Below are 21,154 nucleotides of genomic sequence, written 5' to 3'. Positions count from 1 at the left end.
CCCAGGATCTGAACTGGGGAAACCCTGGGCAACCAAAGCGGAGTGCATGAAGCTAACCACTCAGCCACGAAGCCAGCCCCTCTAATCTGTTTTCTGTCTCTATAAGTTTGCCTATTCTAGATATTTCATATAAGTGGAATCATACAATATTTGTTGTTTTTTGTCTGACTTCTTTCTCTTAGCATAGTGGTCTCAGAGTTCATCCACGTTTGTAGATGAAGAGTATCAGAACTTCATTCCTTTTAAATGGCTGAATATATTCCATTGCATGGCTTATACCATATTTTGTTTATCCATTTATCTGCTGATGGTCACTGGGGTTGTTTCCACCTTTGGCTACTGTGAATAAGGCTGTTAAGAACCTTGGCATACAAGTATTTGTTTGAGTCCTTATTTTCAATTCTTTTGGAATATATACCTAGGAATGGAATTGTTGGGTCATATGATAATTCTGTTTAGCTATTTGAGGAGCCACCAAACTTTTCCACAGTGATTGCACCATTTTACATTATCACCAGCAACAATATCAGTTATCTTTCAAAGAAACAAATATCAGATTTAAAAAGTCAAAGTTAATTCTTTATTTTTTTCTTTGGCTGAGGAAGATTCACCTGAGCTAACATCCGTTGCTGGTTTTCTCTTTCTGTATGTGAGCCACCACCACAGCATGGCCACTGACAGACGAGTGGTGTAGGTCTGTGCCCAGGAACCAAACCCGAGCTGCTGAAGCAGAGTGCACCAGACTTAACCAGTAGGCCACCAGGGCTGGCCCCAAAGTTCATTCTTTCTGAAATTTTTTTTGTTATAATAACTTTTTAAAATAAAAACCAATCTATCCATCAAAAACTACTTATTAAGTGCCTCCTGTGTGCCCAGTTCTATGCTAGGTATTGTGAGAGTACACAAAAAGCATAAAACATCTCCTTGAATAATTTTTAATCTAGTTGGGAAGATAAAGTGTATATTCAACAAACGTTTATTGAACATCTAAACAATGGTAATTCAGAGAAGAATGAGGTACCATTTGTGTGCTGATGACCTATATACCCCTCACCCACCCCATTTTTCCAGTTTTGGCTTTTCTCCTGTGCTTAAGACCTCCCATTTTTAATTGCTTACTGGGCATGCTCATTTGTATACCTTATAGAAATCTCAAACCTAGGAAAGCTAAAGTCACACTTTTTGTTGATTACCTTTCCATTTCCTCCTCCATATTCCCATACACTGTCCTTTTGTGTCGTCTACCTCAGAATTCATCTTAGGTTTGTCCATCTCCTTTAAGCATCCTCTCTTATCTAGTGGTATCATTGAAATGTCAGACCTCGTCCATCTTTGCCCTGCCTTGGAGTATGCCTTTGTCAGAAAGCTTACGGGATAAGTCCAGGCTTCTTGGGATTACATAAGGAACTGACCTTTCACTGCAGTTTTATCTCCTGCAACTTCACTCCAGGCCTCTGGCCTTTTAGGTCTTGGATTATATTGGGACATGTCACTTGCCTGAGTTTCATTTCCTTTCTTTACTTTTCATCTTCTTCATATTGGCCTGCAGCTCTTCTTCACTTGCAGAATACTTCAAACATCTGTTATGGCACTTAGAGTGGTTTTTTTTTTTTTTTTTTAAAGATTAGCACCAGAGCTAACATCTGTTGCCACAATCGTTTTTTTCTTCTTCTCTCCAAAGCCCCCCTGTACATAGTTGTATATTGTAATTGTAGGTCCTTCTAGTTGTGTTATGTGGGACTCTGCCTCAGCATGGCCTGATGAGTGATGCTGGGTCTGCGCCCAGGATCCGAATTGGCAAAACCCTGGGCCACTGAAGCGGAGCATGTGAACTTAACCGCTTAGCCATGGGGCCGGCCCTGGCACTTAGAGTGTTATAGTTTATCTATTTAGAACTCGGTATATACCCACTGATTGTGGGTAGAAACTGTGTTTCTTACTCCTTTTAGCCAGAATTTCCTGATCTCCTACTATGTGTTAAGCATTGTTCTTGGTACTGGGGGTACAGTACATATGAGAAAGACTATAAATAATAGGTTTTTAAAAATGTATAAATACGTAATATAATTTCAGAAGTTGCAAGTGCTATGAAGGAGATAAAGCCAGGTAAGGGTTTAGAGGATGATGGGATGGGGCTGTTATTTTATTTGGGATGATCAAGGAAGGCCTCTCTAAGGAGGTGAAATAGGTGAGACCTGAAAGGATGAGAAGAGGCCTGCAAATGTCTGGGGAATGATTATTCCAGGCAAAGAGAACTTGAGCAAGTGCAAAGACCCTAAGAAGAAAATCAACTTGGCTTGTTCCAGGAACAGCAAGAAGGCCAATAGGAAATGAGGGTGGAGAGGTATGCAGCTTCAGATATTGTAGGGTGTTAGAGTGGCCCAGGTGAGGTATGACGCTGGAGGGTAGTGAGATGTGATTGGATTCCAGAAACTTTTGGCAGTAGGGAGAGAATGGGTATATTATTCAAGGTAGAGCAGACAGGGCTTACTAATGGAATATATATGAGAGTAGGGGATTGAGAAAAGAAAGAATGACTCCTAGGTTTGGGGTCTAGGTTCTGATGCATTGTGTCTAGCACAGTGGTTAGCTTATAGTAGGCAGATGTTTATGATTTGATGAAGAGTAATACCCAATGTGTAGGAGCTCACATGGAAAAGTTAATCAGTCCAGCCTTGCAAGGCTGATTGGCACTTATGAATATTTGTAGAGTAAGCAAACGCTGCAGCCTACAGAACAAAGATGAGTCTGAAATTTCATCTCATGGGGAGTGGTCCTTCCTTTTCCTCCAGGGGGCCAGTCTCAGTGTTAACTTCTCAATCTAGAGCAAGGGCCTTGGACAGTTGCCTGGGCTCCAGCCATCCTGGTTGCAGGCACCTGTGAGTGGGATGGAGATGGACACAGAAGCCCTTGCTCATCCTTGACTCCCCTGGGCCTTCCAGCGCTGTGATCTTGCCTGGACTTGTCTGACAACAGTGAGTTGGAGGATCAGATGGGACTGTGTAAACAGGGACTCTGCCTTGCTTTTACCTGTTTATGGTTTAGGTTTGTTTTTCTAAACAATCTTGAACTATTTTTTATTCATAAAAGGCAAAAAAGTAAATTATTAATTGCTTAGTAGAAGAATTAAATAACCAGAAGATATAATAAGATAATACATAATTATTTATCAAATGAGTGATACAGTGATTTTCTCAAAAGCCTTCAGTGTCTGTGCACTGCCTGCAGATTAAAGTGTACTTTTATTAACCTGGCGTCCAGGGGCCTCCAGAATCCCCCCCAGGTCCCTCTCCAGCATCCTCTCCCACTAATCTCCCACATGCATCCATGCTTTAAACATAGCATTCTAATTCCTGATTCTTTTCCTGCAACCTCAGAACTGTTGCTGTTTGTTCTTCTCTCCCTCATCCATTTTCCAAGTCCTCCTCGTCTTCTCAGCTCTGACCTGGACCTCAGAGCCCAGGTGAGATATGTTCTTCCCTTGAAGCCTTTCTTTTTTCTTTTCGAGGAAGGTTAGCCCTGAGCTAACATCTGCCGCCAGTCCTCCTCTTTTTGCTGAGGAAGACTGGCCCTGAGCCAACGTCCGTGCCCATCTTCCTCCACTTTATATGTGGGACGCCTGCCACAGCATGGTGTGCCAAGAGGTGCTGTGTCCGCACCCAGGATCCGAACTGGTGAACCCCAGGGTACTGAAGCAGAATGTGCACACTTAACTGTTGCGCCACCGGGCTGGCCCCCCTTGAAGCCTTTCTAAACTATTCCAGCTCTTGCAGATTTCTCCCCTGCTTAGACGCTATGGTCATAGTAATTGGCAGCTTCAGTTTTATTTAGCAGTGATGTTGTGGCATATACACAGTGAGAGCAGAGCATGAATATGGAACCATTATGTTGCAGAGGCGGACTTTACCATTCTCCTCTGAAAACTGTCACCCTCTGAAAGGGCATTTCAGTTTCACAAGTTGCCAAAGTGTTTTGTATGCACTATTAGTTAAAATTATATGCTGTAATTGCTTGCTCAAAGTAGACATTGTTTCACTTATAACTGCAAATTTTCAAATAGAAGTTGGCTGACCACTATCGGCTTATCTAGAAGAGATGTCCCTCTATTCTAGTCCAGTGCTCTTGGACTCAGTAATTCACACGGGAAGTTGTGCCAGTGCCGCTGTTTAGTCACCTGGTTAAGACCACTTTCTAGATAGTCACAGCTGCATGTGCTCGATTAAAAAAGAAAGTACAGAATGTCTTTTCTTTTGTGTTGCCTATACTGCCATTATACTTCAATATATGCATATGTAAATGTATTTTTCAAAAATGTTTTATTGTTTTTTTCCTCCAGTAATGTGGAAGGTTCAGGTGTTTTCTTGAGTTAGTCTACTCTCAGTTGTTGATGTTAATAAAGGGGGAAATTAGTCTAGATAATAGAGTAAAATCCTGCTTTATTGAACTTTATTGAATGTGTAGTTTGTAGTCCAACCTTCTTAAAATGGAAGTCTGGTTGCAGACCATATTTCACGGATAAACACTGTAATTTCTTAATTTTCATAATTAATGTAACTAATGCGATTGGTGAATACTAAAATTGAAGGCAATAATAGGTTTGAGGAAGTTGGAGAATTTGTATGCAAAAAGGGATATTTGAAAAATATGTTCCAAAGTAGATATTTCCACTTGAGAGGAAATATTGCCTTCCATCCTCCTTTTCTCTGTTTGGGTTATGTGTTTAGCAAACATTGTAGCTCCTGTTTTGGAAAGCATATGCCTGGATACTTTGGGCACACAAAGATGACCCAGAATGGAGCTTGCTCTCAGGAGCTTAATTTGTATGGAGGTCATAAAACAATTTAGTTTAAGATAATTTTTAATGTAGTTTTATATTGTTTTGGGTTTTAAAAAGAAAAGATATAAACAGTTTTGAGGAGAATCTTAGGGGTGAGTAGAATAGGTAAGGAGACAATAGATAGCTTTAGGATTCAGATTAATGGCTGAATCAGTTGCACTTCTAGGACTGTCTGTGAGTGAATAACCTGTGTTTGAGAGCTAAAGATGGAAAAAGACCATGCCTATAGAGAAAGGAGAGTTAGGTACAAATTTGTAGATATCAGTGCTAGGTTATTTTGGGCAGCAAGTATTTGAAACTGGGATATGTAGAGTAGCTGAATTCTGAAGTGTTTAGAAGCACCTGAAGTTAGAGAAAGCTAATTAGATAGGTGGTAGGAATAGTGCCATGCTCAAAAAAGAGCTATTCTTGGAATCCTAAAATCTGGATTTTATTACCTGGCTGAGTCACTTACAAGCTAAATAAGTTACTAGATTGGGCAGATCCTTTCACTTTATAATCTATCTATATATTTAAAGTGGGTTTCTTATAGACAGTATATAGTTGGGTCTTATCTTTTTCTCCAATCTGATGATCCTCTGTCTTTTAATTGATATGTTTAGACAGTCACATTTAATGTGATTATTTATATGTTCAGATTAAACTTTACCATCTTGCTGCTGGTTTTCATTTTGTTCCATCTGTTTTTGGTCTCTTTTTTTCCTATTTTTCTGCTTTCTCTTGTGTTAATTGAGAATTTTTTATGATTCCTTCTTATCTCCAGAATTGACCTATTATTTTTACCTTAAAAAAAAAATTTAGTGGCTACCCTTGGGTTTACAATATACATCTTTAACTAATCAGAGCCTACTTTCAAATAATAATATGTCATTTCACATCTTGTAAGACCTTACCACTCTCAATTCCTCCTCCCATTCTTTGTGCTATTGTTTTCATATAGTTTATTTTGTATATGCTATAAACAAAATGCATTCCTAGTTTTGCTTTGACAGTTATCTTTTAGAGCAATTAAAGATTTTTTTAATTAAAAAATTTGATTTTATCTTCATTTATTCCATTTCCTGGACTTTATTTATTTGTTGTGTATTGTTGTGTAGACCTGAGTTTCTGTCTACTATATGTGTATATAGTAGTGCTGTTCTACTTGTAATAAATTCTCATAGTGTTTGTTTATCTGAGAAAGTTTTTATTTCTCTTTCATCTTTTAAAAGATATTTTCTCTGGGTATAGAATTCTGGGTTGACAGTTATATTTCTGTGATAAAAGTATCACTCCATCGTCTTCTAGCTTGTATGATTTCCAATAGGAAAGTCTGTTATAATTCCTATCTTTGTTCCCCTGTATATAATGTATGTTTTTTTCTTTGCCTGTCTTCCGCCTTTTATCTTTGTCTTTTGGTTTCAGTAGCATGAAACCTGTGGGGTTTTGTTTTTATATTTGTCCTTGGTGTTCTCTGAGATTCTTGGATCTATGGTTTGGTGTTTCTTATTAATTTTGGAAAATTCTTGGCCAGTATGTCTTCAAATATTTCTTCTGCACATTCTCTGTCTTCTTCTTTTGAGATTCTAGTTCTGCATATGTTAGGTTGTTTAATATGTCTCACAGCTCTCGAATGTTCTCTTACATTGTTACTGTTTTTTGTGTTTTTTTAATTCTTTTTTTCTCTTTGTTTCAGTTTAGGCAATTTCTATAGCTCTGTCTTCAATTTCATTGATTGTTTCTTTGACTCAACTTTACTGATGATAGAAAATATTAATTTTTGTCTTTTTCATTCCCAGATTGTAGTCATATAGGGCAAGATTTGGATTTTGTTAGTTTTTTATTATCCCTCTTTTACATATCTTAGGTTTGGAAAAGGCTTTTGACCCAGAAATCACCAAGAGCTGCTCCAAAAGAAGGACATGAGAAATGTACTCGGACTAGTGTGGCCTGAAAGTAGGAAGTGAGAAGAGTCACAGACGGGTTGCAGTGAGGAACAAAGATCTGCTGTGTGTCCACCAATCTAATCGACTTGCTCAGGGTAAGTGGTCATTGAAAGCTTTTCTTCATTATCTACTTAACAAGACCACCAAAGTAACTGTTATTTGGCTCTTGTTCAGTGTGATGATCCTTCATCCTAAACAAAATTAATGTGGGTTACTTTTACATATCTTGGGATCTTGAATAGGTGATGGGTCCTGGGTTATGGCTTCTTGATAACCTTAGGTTTATAGAATCTCACAAGGGCCTATTTTTCTGTCAGTTCCAAAACAGGAAGCTTCCTGAGTCCTCTGTCTAATATATTTTATCTCTGTCTGGCTACAGTCATAAATTTGTTTATTCATTTATTCTTTTCTTCATTCAAAGATTGTGTAAGCCTGCTATCTCAGAGTTACTGTTTTACATTCATTGATGATTACCATGAGGAACAAGATGTCCTTTCTTCCAGGAGCTGGAGCGGCTCCTATGTAAATAACATAAGAATGTAGTTAGGGGCTGGCCCAGTGGCGCAGCAGTTAAATGTGCATGTTCGGCTTTGGCAACCCAGGGTTCGCCGGTTCGGATCCTGGGTGTGGGCATGGCACTGCTTGCCAAGCCATGCTGTGGTAAGTGTCCCACATATAAAGCAGAACAAGATGGGCATGGATGTTAGCTCAAGGCCAGTCTTCCTCAGCAGAAAGAGGAGGATTGGCAGCAGTTAGCTCAGGGCTAATCTTCCACCAAAAAAAAAAAAATTAAAAAAAAAAAGAATGTCATTAGTACTATAATGGAGGTGCACTATGCAGTGGGACACAGGGTATAGTGATTGATCGGGGCTAGGAGAGATTGGGCGGTGCTTTGTGTAAGAGGTAGCATTTTAACTTGGCTTTAAAAATGATTACGATCTTGACAGGCAGAGAGGTGGATGGCCCTTCTAAGCTACGCTAACATCACAAAGGCACTGATTTGTGAAGTATTTGGTAAATAGTTTACACTCTATTCCTTTGAGAGCCTGTTTCTTTTTCCTCCTCTTTTTTACTCTTATTACAATGACTTATTTTTTTGTTGTTCCTTCTCTCTTTTTGCTTAGTTTTACCACCTTTGTTTCCCTGCAGTTCTTAGTGGTAGGTCCCATGGCCCTAGTTCTGTAGTTTAGGACCCAGAGATGGAGGATCACCTCGTTACCCTCCAAGTGGAAGGAGAGGGCAACATTAGTCCTCCGTTCAGCCTGTGTTCAGAATGAGTCCTTAATAGTAAAGCGAATCTTTCTTTGCGTGAACATGGGCCCTGCCCACAGGGCAGATATGACTCTATTCTAGAACAAAGTAGAATAGATTGAAACTTTCCAGAGCATATGTCAGACATTGGCCCTCTCAGCCCCCCCATGCTCTTGACTTTTGTTTGCCTCAGCAATCTCTAATAAGCTTCTCTCTCCTCTTTCCTACCAAGCAAGGGGGTGCTATTCAAAGACCCAAATGTATTTTGCTCTAGTTTCTTTCTTTTTCCAAAAACATTTTTCTTTACTCTATCACTCTCTTTTTCTCCTTTATGTTTATTTTCAACAGTTAGTGGGTTATAAAAAGGGACACCTCTCCCCCATAAAAAAGGTTCAGCTTCCTTGTTTCAGGGACTTGCAGGTAGGGGTCAAGGTTTGGGATGAGATCCTGTTTTGCAGTATGTCTAGGAGTGAAAAACCTGGAGAGAAGACAGTTGATAGCATATAGAAAGAAGGAGACAGCCCGCCTGATAGCTTTTCTGGAGAAAAAACTGCAGGAGGAGCCAAGCAGAGATGGAGAAGAATCCTTGATGATTTATTCTCTTGGGAAGTCCTGTACCCAGTGAATTATTTGCTTTGACTTGGGTATTTATGGTCTAATTCTTTTTTTTCCCCCTTTCACAATTGAGGCTCAACTAAGGAAAGTTCATGTAAGGTACCTGCCCCCAAACTGAACTCTTAGTTCTCATGAATGACAAGTAGGACTGTTAAAATGTGTGAGCACTGAGAATTACTTAACCAGTTAACCCTGGTGTTTTCTTTGGGGTAGGAGGCTGAAGCATCTATCTCCAGAAATGTCTTCAGAAAGTAAAGAGACACATGTCCTTTCACCCAAGGACTCATTTGAAGGAAATGACCGATACAGTCCTCCATCTAGGATCCATCTGGAACGTGAAAAGAAATCAAGTACTGACTTTAAGCAATTTGAGGCCAGTGAGCCATGCAGACCTTATCCTAGGATCCACATGGAACCTCAAGAGAAATCAAATACTAACTTCAAGCAGTTTGTCATAAAAAAACTGCAGAAGAGTTGCCAGTGCAGTCCAACCAAAGCAAAAAATATGATTTTTGGTTTCCTACCTGTTTTGCAGTGGCTCCCAAAATATGATCTGAAGAAAAACATTTTAGGAGATGTGATGTCTGGCTTGATTGTGGGCATCTTATTGGTGCCCCAATCCATTGCTTATTCTCTCTTGGCTGGTCAAGAACCTATTTATGGTCTATATACATCTTTTTTTGCCAGCTTAATTTATTTCCTATTGGGTACCTCCCGTCACATCTCTGTGGGCATTTTTGGAGTACTGTGCCTTATGATTGGTGAGGTAGTTGACCGAGAACTACTCAAAGCTGGCTACGACACAGTCCATATTGCCCCTTCTTTAGGAATGGTTTCAAATGGGAGCACGTCATTAAACCAGACGTCAGACAGGATATGTGACAGAAGTTGCTATGCAATTAAAGTTGGCAGCACTGTAACCTTTCTGGCTGGAATTTATCAGGTAAGAACAATGGAACAAGTGGTGGTTTCTGGCAAAAGAAATCTCTATACATGAAATCTCAGATCTGTGAGGGATCTTAGAGATCATAATAATTAAGGCTATCATTTATTGAATGCAGAGGATATGTGAGGGGTAGAGCCAGAATTCAAACGCTGGTTTGACTCCACAGGTAAGATAAGGCTGCTTCTGTTTTCTCAACCCTAGGCTGCCTCTTAACCAATAAATATCAGTCAGCCAGATTTTAATTATTCCGTTGTAAAAATTTAGACCAGAAGGCGACCTCAGACCACCTAGTACAACTCCTTAATTTTCTATGTTGAGAAACACTGGTTTGCTTGGGATTCTGTGTGGTTGGTTCTTGGCAGAGTCAGCGTTAACAATCAGGTGGGAGGATAAGAGAATGCGGATTGGGGAGAGGAGTGCAGGAGTTTTTCAAACAATAGATGACCCCCCTACTTCCTTTAGAATTGCTGTTCTAGTGAGTAACTCTCACTCAAAATAGTAGTTCTCTTAGACTGTTGGGGAGGGAAACGGTGAGAATGGGTATTTCATATTATCACCCAGGAGAAAGGATTAGAAATGAAATTCTTCTTGGATCTCCCATAAAAGCCGTTAATCTTCCATTATCATCACGCCCCTGCCTTTTGGCATCCAGGAGTCAGTGCCAACGTTAAAGCTCCTCTCTATTACAGGCATTTGGAACCACTAAGGGAAGGGGAGGAGTGGCTCACTTTATTTGGTGCCTGGATGAGGAGGGAAGGGAGAAGGGGGTGACGTGCAGAAGAGTTGTGCTCCTCAGAGTCCATTTTTGCTTTTTGTTAGTATGCCTCACCACGAGTGAGGAAGGGCGCGGTAGAATTCTGAGGAATTATTCGGAAGAGGAAAAAGAAATGAAAACGTTCTATCTTTGAGGATGCAGAATTACTGTGGGAAGCAGTATGGCATAAGCACGTATACATTGGATGAGAATAGTTTCTCAATGTGAGGTTAGATTAAAGAGAGTTCCATAATAATTTCAAGAGTGTGATTCTATCTTTATGTGAGTCTAATTTTTGGTTTTACCAGTTAAAACTTTACTTTTATGGTAATGATTTGTAATTTAAAGAAAATACATGGTTTTTTAATTAGAAGAATTTTTCCAATTTGAGTTTTTATGGTTTTTTATGGATCCTTGAGAATTTTTTCTTTTTGGAAGAGGTCTGAACCTTATTCAAGTTTAAGAACCATTGTACAAGAAGGTAGGAATCCTAAATTCTTGTCTCATCTGGCTAATGAATAAGTGTGACCTTGGGCAAGTTGCTTAGCCCTCTGAGTAGAAATGAGCTCTCTCTATGTAAAATTAGAGGATTGAGACGTGATTGCATTTTTTTCTAGCTGACATTCTGTGATGCTCTAATGGTGTGTCTCTATGCAAAGAAACGCCTGGGTAATACAAGATTCGAAGCTCTTTTCCATCAGTGTTTAACATTTGTATATCCTTCCTTCCAGGTAGCGATGGGCTTCTTTCAAGTGGGCTTTGTTTCTGTCTACCTCTCAGATGCCTTGCTGAGTGGATTTGTTACTGGTGCCTCCTTCACTATTCTTACATCTCAGGCCAAGTATCTCCTTGGGCTCAGCCTGCCTCGGAGTAGTGGCGTGGGCTCACTCATCACTACTTGGATACATATCTTCAGAAACATCCACAAGACCAATGTCTGTGATCTCATCACCAGCCTTTTGTGCCTTTTGGTTCTTTTGCCAACCAAAGAACTCAATGAGCACTTCAAGTCCAAGCTTAAGGCACCGATTCCTACAGAACTCGTTGTCGTTGTGGCAGCCACATTAGCCTCTCATTTTGGAAAACTACATGAGAAATACAATACCAGTATTGCTGGACATATTCCTACTGGGTTTATGCCACCCAAAGCACCGGACTGGAACTTAATTCCCAGTGTGGCTGTAGATGCAATAGCTATTTCTATCATTGGTTTTGCTATCACTGTATCACTTTCTGAGATGTTTGCCAAGAAACATGGCTACACAGTCAAAGCTAATCAGGAAATGTATGCCATTGGCTTTTGCAATATCATCCCTTCCTTCTTTCACTGCTTTACTACTAGCGCAGCTCTTGCAAAGACGTTGGTTAAAGAATCAACAGGCTGCCAAACTCAGCTTTCTGGTGTGATGACAGCTCTGGTTCTTCTGTTGGTCCTCCTGGTAATAGCTCCTTTATTCTATTCCCTTCAGAAAAGTGTCCTTGGTGTGATCACTATTGTAAATCTCCGGGGAGCCCTATGTAAATTTAGGGATCTGCCCAAGATGTGGAGGGTTAGCAGAATGGATACAGTTATCTGGTTTGTTACTATGCTGTCCTCTGCACTAATAAGTACTGAATTAGGCCTGCTTATAGGGGTTTGTTTTTCTATGTTTTGTGTCATCCTCCGCACTCAGAAGCCAAAGGTTTCATTGCTTGGCTTAGTGGAAGAGACTGAAATCTTTGAATCCATGTCTGCTTATAAGAACCTTCAGGCTAGGCCGGGCATCAAGATTTTCCGCTTTGTAGCCCCTCTCTACTACATAAACAAAGAATGTTTTAAATCTGCTTTATATAAAAAAACTCTCAACCCAGTCTTAGTAAAGGCAGCTCAGAAGAAGGCAGCAAAGAGAAAGATCAAAAAGCAACCAGTGACTCTCAGTGGAATCCAGAATGAAATTTCAGTGCAACTTTCCCACGATCCATTGGAGCTCCGTACCATAGTGATTGACTGTAGTGCAATACAATTTTTAGATACAGCAGGGATCCATACACTGAAGGAAGTTCGCAGAGATTATGAGGCCATTGGCATCCAGGTTCTGCTGGCTCAATGCAATCCCTCTGTGAGGGATTCCCTGGCTCGGGGAGAGTATTGCAAAGATGAAGAAGAAAACCTTCTCTTTTATAGTGTATATGAAGCGATGGCTTTTGCAGAAGAATCTCAGAATCAGAAAGGAATATGTATTCCCAACGGTCTCTGAGTCTTTAGACTCAGATTTGTTGAGAAAGTAGATGGAAGAAAGAATATTGTCTAGCCATGGAGCTGGAAAATGTTGCAAACTTGAAATCTTAACCTATTGGCTAGACAGCATTCTTCCTTTGAAGCTGATCTCCTTTGCAGATACACAAATGCAGCAGAACTTATAGATAGGCAGAATAAAAAAAGGAAAATACTGTGGTTTCAAGCCTTCTTGCAGATATGAGGTATTCTTGGAATTAAGTAAATATTCTACCGAATTGAACTGTAAACATAATTACCATCCTGTTTTAGGAGATACATTTGGACTCTTCCTTCTCCAGGAGGTACAGGGATGTAGCTAGCATTTACGTGAGGTGCCAGAGCCTCCTTGACATGGCTCTTAGGAGAGGTAGTGGAAAGGAGGCAGGGAGTGAATGTTGTGCCTGCTCACGCACCAGCAGATCAAAAGGCTTCTGGAGCACAAGGTAATAACTAGACGAGTTTGTTCGTACTTGTGCTTCTCTATTTCCAGTCTTTGCTCTCCAGACGGCTTTTAATAGGAAAGCACCATTCCTCGCCTTAAGGCTGGGAACCATGGGCACAGTCTTATCAGGAACCTGATGGCTGGGCTGGTTTGTGAAATCCTACCAGCCAGCATCACATTATGCAGAACGCTCTTTGTAGTCATGTTTTTAGTCGTGCCTTTTTGTTTAGGGTAAGTAGGTAACCAAGAAACTCTTCATAGTCAGCAAGAATAACAGGAATCCTTACTGTCTTTTCTGTGATCTCTGTCTGTCCCTGATTCTGAGTATTTCTCTACCATTAAGCTCTGTGTTAGCCTTCAGTTATGTTGTGTGTTTCCCATGGAATCTGTCCTAAACTGCTATGGCTGATGACCAGTAACAAGCTTGCCCGATAAAAGTCATAATGCTGACTCAGCAATTCTATATAGCATTTTAAATGAGGTTTTGGCAAACTTGAGGATGAATTCCAAAAAAAAAAGATTGACAGGTTCCCTTAAGAATTTGTTTCCTGGGGCCAGCCTAGTGATGCAGCGGTTAAATTCGCACGTTCTGCTTCAGCAGCCCGGGGTTCACAGGTTCAGATCCCAGGTGCAGACTTACGCACTGCTTGTCAAGCCATGCTGTGGCAGGGATCCCACATATAAAGTAGAGAAAGGTGGGCATGGATGTTAGGTCGGGGCCAGTCTTCCTCAGCAAAAAGAGGGGGATTGCGGCAGATGTTAGCTCAGGGCTAATCTTCTTCAAAAAAAAATTAAAAAAGAATTTGTTTCCTTAGCAGTGAATCTTCTTTCCTTACCACGCTTTTTAGCAAGGATGGGCTGGGGATTAAGTCTTTCTCAATAGAAACTACTGTTCATCTTTACTTTGCAAGAAACGTTTACTGTAACCAATAAAAGTAATAGAGTGCTTCCAAAAGAACATCAATAATTAATTTGTAGATGTTTTAGTGAAAACAAAGCTAATGCTTACTGCCATGCACTCTATTGATGTACAGTAAATGTCGATGACAGCAACAGCTTTTAACTCTTTGGGCCACCTAAAACTATTATGCAAGAGGATTTAGAAGCATCACCTTTGTACAACCCAAGTTCTGTGGGTGTATTATTTGTGATAGCTGGCCACAAGTTGTGGCTACAGAATATTTCCTTTTGAAAAGCAAGAGTGTCCGACATTGAAAGCTTATAGTTCTGTATCTGATAAGTGAGAAAAAAAACAGGTTTTCCAAAGTTAGGACCAAGAGACTAATTTATATGAGGCTGAGACAGCCACACCATTTAAAACAAAATAATTGCAAAAATGCAAAATCATTTTTCAACCTGGTCCAGCATTCTAAACAATTTAAATATTTATGAGAAGCAAACCCTATGGGTAGCACATCTGTTGGAATGGGACACTTTTGAACATATTTAGCTTTTCTGCTGGATCCATAAACTGCAAATGTTGCTTTTCTATTGGTAGAGCTCTGCCCATCTGTTTACATCAAAAATGCCTTTCTGTTATTAAAATGAAGCAGTTCCTTGGTAGAAAAGCTGGATTTCTACCTTTGAGGTGATTGACATCATGATTAAATGTAATAGTGTGCTGAATTCTGACATCCTTTTAGAACTTAAGTCTAGAATTTCAGAAATGTTAACTGCTGTTTGTGTTTTGTTTGTTTGTAGCCAGTATTTGCCCTTTCTATCCAGTCTTGTGAACACTAATAGTAAAATCACAGTGTCTTGTCAGTCATTTGTTTTTAATCCCTCTTGTCCCTCCCCCAAGCCAGGTTTGAATCCAGACCATTAGGGATGTCTAATGCCATGTAACAGAGTAATGAGTGCGTGTTCAAGACGACTCTATAATTCAACAGACACTAGCACAGCAAACAAATGTCAGTCCAAAGATTTTGGGAAGCCTCTTCGAAGAATGGAGTAACAGGATTTGATCTCTTCCTGACATTTCTATCCATACATAGATATAAACAATTCTGGAGCGTTATGCAATTAGCAAATTCTTGAATTGTGTTCTGGTTTGTTCCTCTCTCACCCAAAAAAGGAAAGGAGATTCTGCTTTTGGTAGCTATCTGTAAAAACATTTAAGATTTCTCTAGAATTTGTTTCTCACTTTCTCTGCTTGGGTTGAAGTCTGCCTAAACTTACACAGTGTTAAAATTTTATGATTACTGGTTTTTAAAGGAGTCAAACCTGAAAGCAAAGCCTAATTCACCAGTAAAACTAATGTTTTCTTTGGCTTTCTTGCTAAAGGACTTGGACTTTAGTTCATCAGGTGATATTTTTCACACTTTATTGATAGAAAAATATCTTGCTTACTCTAAACTTTAGAGTCTAAATGAAGCATTTTCTCATTGCTTATTGACAAATGTACAAAACTGAGTATCATAAAATGGTCATTTAATTGAAATGTAGTGTGTACACTCTTGATGGTTAAAAGTCTTACACCTTGTTTATTTTTAAATTTGTTACAACCAGAGGGGTGGAGTACCAGTGCACAGAGAGACTAAGGATGACATTCAAGAGAGGGGTGACAGGAATAGACCATGGAAAGGACTATTTCTGACCAAATGCAGGAGAAAAGAGGGACTCAGTTGATGGGATCCAGTCCCTGGTGAGCCCCACACAGCAGTACAGTGATCAGGATTAGGAGCTATGCCTTAGTTTGAGAGTGAGGTCAGAACTGGGTTCTGTTTCTAGAAGGGGAGGGGCACAGGTTCAGCAAAGCTGAAAGAGCTGAAGAGCACTGGTAGCCAGGGTTGGGGCAAAAGCCCCGGTCGACCTACTCTGGAGCAGTAGATTGACTGTGGTGCTAGCTGTGCCTCTGATGGGGTGAAATTGACAGATGTCTAGTTGACAGTTCCTTTTTTTAAAGTTGGATCAAAGGAAAACAAGATCTGGATAGTCTGACGTAGTTTTTAAACAATAGTAGACATTGAAGCCAAAATTTTTCGATAAATTTACACTGTGGTAAATGGTGATCTTTAAATATGTATGGGGTGTTAGATGAGTTTATTAGAGTATTCTAATGCTAATGACTACATTTTAACAAGAACAGTAATTTTCTACAGGGCCATTCTCTGAGTAATTTGTCATTTAAGAACACATTTTCTGGGTGTTAGCCCTGATCCTGTTATAAAAGTGAGAAAAAGGCTGCAGTGAATTTCTTGGGAACTTAAATTGAGTCTAGAAGTTATAATGATAAATTCAAGCTCTGATCCTTATTAATGTTCTTAGTGTATTGTTTTCCTCTATATATTGCTATAGATGAGCCATAGGTTATTTTTGCATCAATGTAGACAATACCTCAAATACTTCCTGAGGACCCATTCAGGAGTCTAGGGCTCTGGGCCAGGTGCTGGGAGTATGGGCTGTATGGTAACTCTCCTAGGTAACACATGGGGGCACCTGGAGGTGCTTTATGGAGGGGCTCGGCTGAGTCTGGACTGAGGTCTGAGCAGAAGGCAGACAACTGAGGCAAACAGGGAGGCATCAGTGCCCCTGGTCTATTCAGGGATTGATTCCATGGTGACATGGTAAAAAGCCAGTCGACAAGATTTTGACTTTGCTTAATTTTTCTGTTCTTTAATGTTTCTCTTCTTTTTTCCTTTAAAGTTTTTATTTATCTGTTCTAGTGATGCCTTATTTGAAACTGGGCTTAAAAAAATTGCAAAGAGGAAGAAATTGGATCTAGAAAGACTTTAGGCTTTGAACTAATTTGGCTTTCTTTTTTTGGTATAAAGATTTTAGATAATCATGAATGAAATTGTTAATTTGAGTGCTAATAACAAGAAGGACAGGGCTGGCCCCGTGGCCGAGTGGTTAAGTTCACGCGCTCCGCTTCAGCGACCCAGGGTTTCCCCGGTTCGGATCCTGGGCGTGGACATGGCACTGCTCATCAGGTCATGCTGAGGTGGCGTCCCACATAGCACAACCAGAAGGACCTGCAACTAGAATATGCAACTATGTACTGGGGGACTTTGGGGAGAAGAAGAAGAAGGAAAAAAAGAAGATTGGCAACAGATGTTAGCTCAGGTGCCAGTCTTTAAAAAAGAAAAAAGGAATGACAATTATAATGGAACAGACCAATAAATACACCAGCTGGTTTGTTATCATAGTGTATTATTAAAGTAAAATACTATTGAAATACTGTAAGTTAAAAGTACATTTTAGTTTTTAAAAAAAGTAACTTTAGGACTGGAGGATTTAGATGTGGGAATGGGGGAGATTTATTTTTATAAGGTAATTTTTATCCTGACAAGGACTATTTTTTTAAAAAAGTATTTTGCACCTGAAATTTTAAGGTAAACATGTTAAATACAGTAGCATTATACTAAATAGTGGATTTTTTCTTGGTGTGTATTTTATTTTTCTCAGTGATGCAAAATAGGAAGGAGATACATTGCATTGTGAAAATTGGAATAATGAGGGACACTCAATGCCTTTACTGGAGAGTCCACGTTTGTGAGTCTGTGCTGGAACCTTGTATAACCTTTCTTGGACTTAAATTATGGCTCTGAAAAAGGCCAAATAATTAGGATCTTAATACAAAATACCAATGACACAATTTCTAACTGAAGCTTTTTTAGTTGGCAGGCAGACAAGCAGCCTTAGCCAAAAAGGATTTTTAATTGCAGCTTTAATAAATTTATTTTAGGGAAGCTTTCTTCCCCACCCCATCCCCCATCCCTAAAATAAGATACTTGGAATCAAACAGCTCTTGCCTTTTCAATTCAAATCAGTTGGGAAATTACTGTTTGAGTTCTGGTGCTGCCATGATTTCTCAACAGTTAGTGTGAACAGTCTATATAAAACACTACATTTTTTTGTCTCCTTTGCAATTTTATATGCAAATCAAGATAGGAGCTGGCCCAGTGGTGTAGTGGTTAAGTTCATGCACTCTGCTTCAGCAGCCAGGTGTTTGCTGGTTCGGATCCTGAGTGCAGACCTGCACACCACTCATCAGGCCATGCTGTGGCAGCATCCCACATAAAATAGAGGAAGATTGGCACAGATGTTAGCTCAGCAACAATCCTCCTCACACACAAAAAAACCAAGATAAGATCAGGGTGACAGGTGAATGAACTCCAATTCTGTCGTGTCTATTTACTAAAAAAGTAGTTTACCTTTTTTTCAATTATTCGAGGCTAATGACTTTGAGGAACATGTTTTATACCACATATATCTTTTTTAATTAAGGCAAGTGCCTTGATGCTAGTCCACATAAATCATGCTTAACCTAACTCTGTGGGATGAGCTATTGATGGACTGCAGCCTGTTGCAGGAGATGGGGAATTGGTTAATAGCAGATCCTTTTCTTCTGGAAGGATATGTTCATGATGTTTATTATATAAGATCCTATATGTGCTGAGATCTAGAGGTGTCATTTGTGTGCTAATAAATTGTTATGCTAATAAAATATTACTCTGTGTCAAATTATTTAAGTGCAAGGGGGGTTCTAACTAAGAAACACATTTAGGTCACCAGGGAGCTTAAAATACTGTCTCTTTACATGTGGAGAGGGATTCAGTCATTAATTTTCCCAACCATAGCAAAAGGATATGTCCTTATAGAAAGCCATAAAGCATAAAGAAACCCAATTCTTTGCTTTTTGCTCTGTGGTCCTGAGTGAGTCAGTTAACCCTTTGGGGACTCAGTTTTTCCATCAGTGAAGAGGGGAGGAGGACTAGACTACCTGAGGACCCTTCCAGTTCTCATGTTGCACGAGGCCTATTCCATCCTGGGATGGAATGAGAAAACCCAAATCTGGCTCATGTTTTACTACTGTCCTAACTCTGAATTTTGGTCAGTGAATTTTGAGCCTCATTTTTCTCATCAATAAATTGAGGCTAACACGTTATACTGGCTAAGAGAATTGGGAGTGGAATTCCTAACTGGAGCATAACACTTTGTAAGGAATAATCTGGGCCACCACCCTCTTCCCCATACCTGCTGTGAAGCCTCTCCCTGAATCTCTTCCTCCCTCTCTCAACTCTGGAAGAAGTGGGAGGGTGGGTCTAGGGTTAAGGACAGTTTGAGCCTTCCTTTTGTAGTACTTCTGTAACCTGGGTATTCTAACCCCTGAACTCATACCCACCCCACAGAGTGAAGGAGTTGGTCTGCTAAGGGCCCTTCCGGTCTCAGCATCCTGTGCACACCCTCAGTATCCGGGGTCCAGAGCCCTATGAAGTGCCCACATACTCATCTCCAACCATCTTACAGGGCTCTGCTTCCCCATCTGTTGTTTCAATGCTATGTCCTTGGCCTCTCCTCTCCTCATTTAGCACCACTGCTTAAGTTTTTAATTTTCAGATCCAGTTTAGACTGATGAAAGTATAGCTCTTGGAGAAATATCCACGTGTGTGTGTATATACGCACATGATTATAAAAAGGCTGGTTCATGGATCCCCATATCATGAACACCTTTCATTATAAGCTCTCTCCAGATGACTACAGCCACATCTAGGGCTTCAGTTGCCTTAACATCTATGTGCTAATGGCAGCCAAACATGATTTCCAAACTTGCCTTTCTAGAATACCACCCAGCATATCTGACTATGTCAGTCTCCAGAGTAGCTGTTATTGGACAGCTTTGCCTAGATGCCCAGAGGCACCTCACATGCAACACACCTCCAAAATCCTCTTCCCCTGTTAATCTGTCTTAATCATGGCATGACCCAGCTACTCAAACCGGAAAGCTGGGAGATTCTAGAATATTCCTCTTCAACTCCCACACCGAATCTCTACCTGGTAAGAGTCTCTCAAATCCAACTCTTTTTGTTGCCCTCAATGTTCATCATTTCTCTTCAGGACTGTTTCACAGCCTGACTAGTTTATCTTTTTCTCTACAACCCAGCCTCCACTCTAGTTATCAATTATTTTCTAAAAACAGAAATTGACTTTTACTACTTACAAGTGGTTCTCTAGTGTTTTCAGGTTAAGTCCAAAATTAATGCTCTAGCCAACAAAACCTTAAAAACTTTCCCTTGCTTCCATCTCTATCCTGTCCTGCCATACATTCTTTTGCTAGACATAACCTCTGAACTTAGGTGTTCCCAAATGGGCCATTTTTTTAATACTCCAGGACTTTATATGTGCTGTTCCTTCTGCCAGGAGTTGCCTACCAGCCCCACATGCCTAACGCCCTACTCCTCCCTCAGAATTCTTCTTAAACATCCCATGCTCTTGGCAACGTTTCCTATTGAATTCCTCTTTTCTCAAGCAGGTGCTCCCTTGGGCTCCATCTCTGTACTCCTAAATATTCTCTGCATAGTCTCTAAAATGGCATTTACCACTCTGTATTATTTTTTCCCCTCATCTATCTCTTCTACTAACTAGACTCCTTCAGGGTAGGGCCATGTACTTCATCCTTAGAGCCTGCATGGCCAGCAGTGGGTATCTTATAAGATCCAATATATGATTGCTGCAAGCATGGATACGTTTGGTGGATAGTTATTTCTCTAACGCTGGCTCCTTTGCAGAGCATGTCTGTGTCCAGGGTCAATTATATGGCCTGTGGTTATCAATAAGTTGGAAAAAGTCTCTAGTGAAGGAGTAGGTGTGTAATAGGGTGGATTAGGTGGTCCGAGGCACAATTATTTCTAAGTTAGTTGTTTGAACAAGTCCCACCTTCTCTTTTTTCTTTCCTTGTTTTCCCTCTCAACCTCTACCATGTCGGAGAAATTACAAGTGGCTGCTTCTAAGGTTGCCTGCTGGCTAAATTATCTGCCTTATGTAGTCTACCCCTGCCCTCTGGTGGCCAGGGTATGCTACCACAGTCCACTTCAAAGATAACTGGCCCCAGGTAGCGTGAAGAGTTCTTTAATAGGTTTGCAACTTTGGAATTACATTATCTGAGCCTATTTGTCCTTTTGTATTATGATTGATGGAAAGATTAAATGATAAGTGAAACAGTGCTTGACATATAATAGGCAATCAATGACTCTTCCTTTTTAATGAAAGAGCCCTTCTTAGGAACAGGGCAAAGAAAACTTGAGTTTTATCTATTGATCAAGTTGGGGGTTCTGGAACACTAAACCCCAAGATCTGTCAGTGGAAGACAGGGCTGGTAAGGCAGGTCCCCTGCCTCTAGATGGT

General features: G+C 40.1%; 1 protein-coding gene across 2 annotated transcripts in view; it reads left to right on the top strand.

Annotated features, from left to right (window-relative positions):
• SLC26A2 (solute carrier family 26 member 2) overlaps window positions 1–21,154 on the top strand; it is a 31,115-nt gene that overhangs the window by 4,551 nt on the left and 5,410 nt on the right. Inside the window, exons 2-4 of one of the 2 annotated variants that reach the window (XM_014852617.3) lie at window positions 6,684–6,857; window positions 8,842–9,571; window positions 11,060–14,791. In XM_014852617.3, coding sequence (XP_014708103.1) covers window positions 8,867–9,571; window positions 11,060–12,565 — 2,211 coding nt within the window. In that variant the 5' untranslated portion in view covers window positions 6,684–6,857; window positions 8,842–8,866 and the 3' untranslated portion in view covers window positions 12,566–14,791. Of the gene's footprint in view, window positions 1–6,683; window positions 6,858–8,841; window positions 9,572–11,059; window positions 14,792–21,154 lie in introns of those variants that run through there. The other variant, XM_070517200.1, reaches the window with a different exon arrangement.

The sequence above is a fragment of the Equus asinus genome, chromosome 9 (assembly GCF_041296235.1).
Source record: "Equus asinus isolate D_3611 breed Donkey chromosome 9, EquAss-T2T_v2, whole genome shotgun sequence".
Lineage (NCBI taxonomy): Eukaryota > Metazoa > Chordata > Mammalia > Perissodactyla > Equidae > Equus > Equus asinus.
The sequence above is the reverse complement of the archived record's forward strand: the minus strand, read 5'-3'. Positions and strand labels throughout refer to the sequence as shown.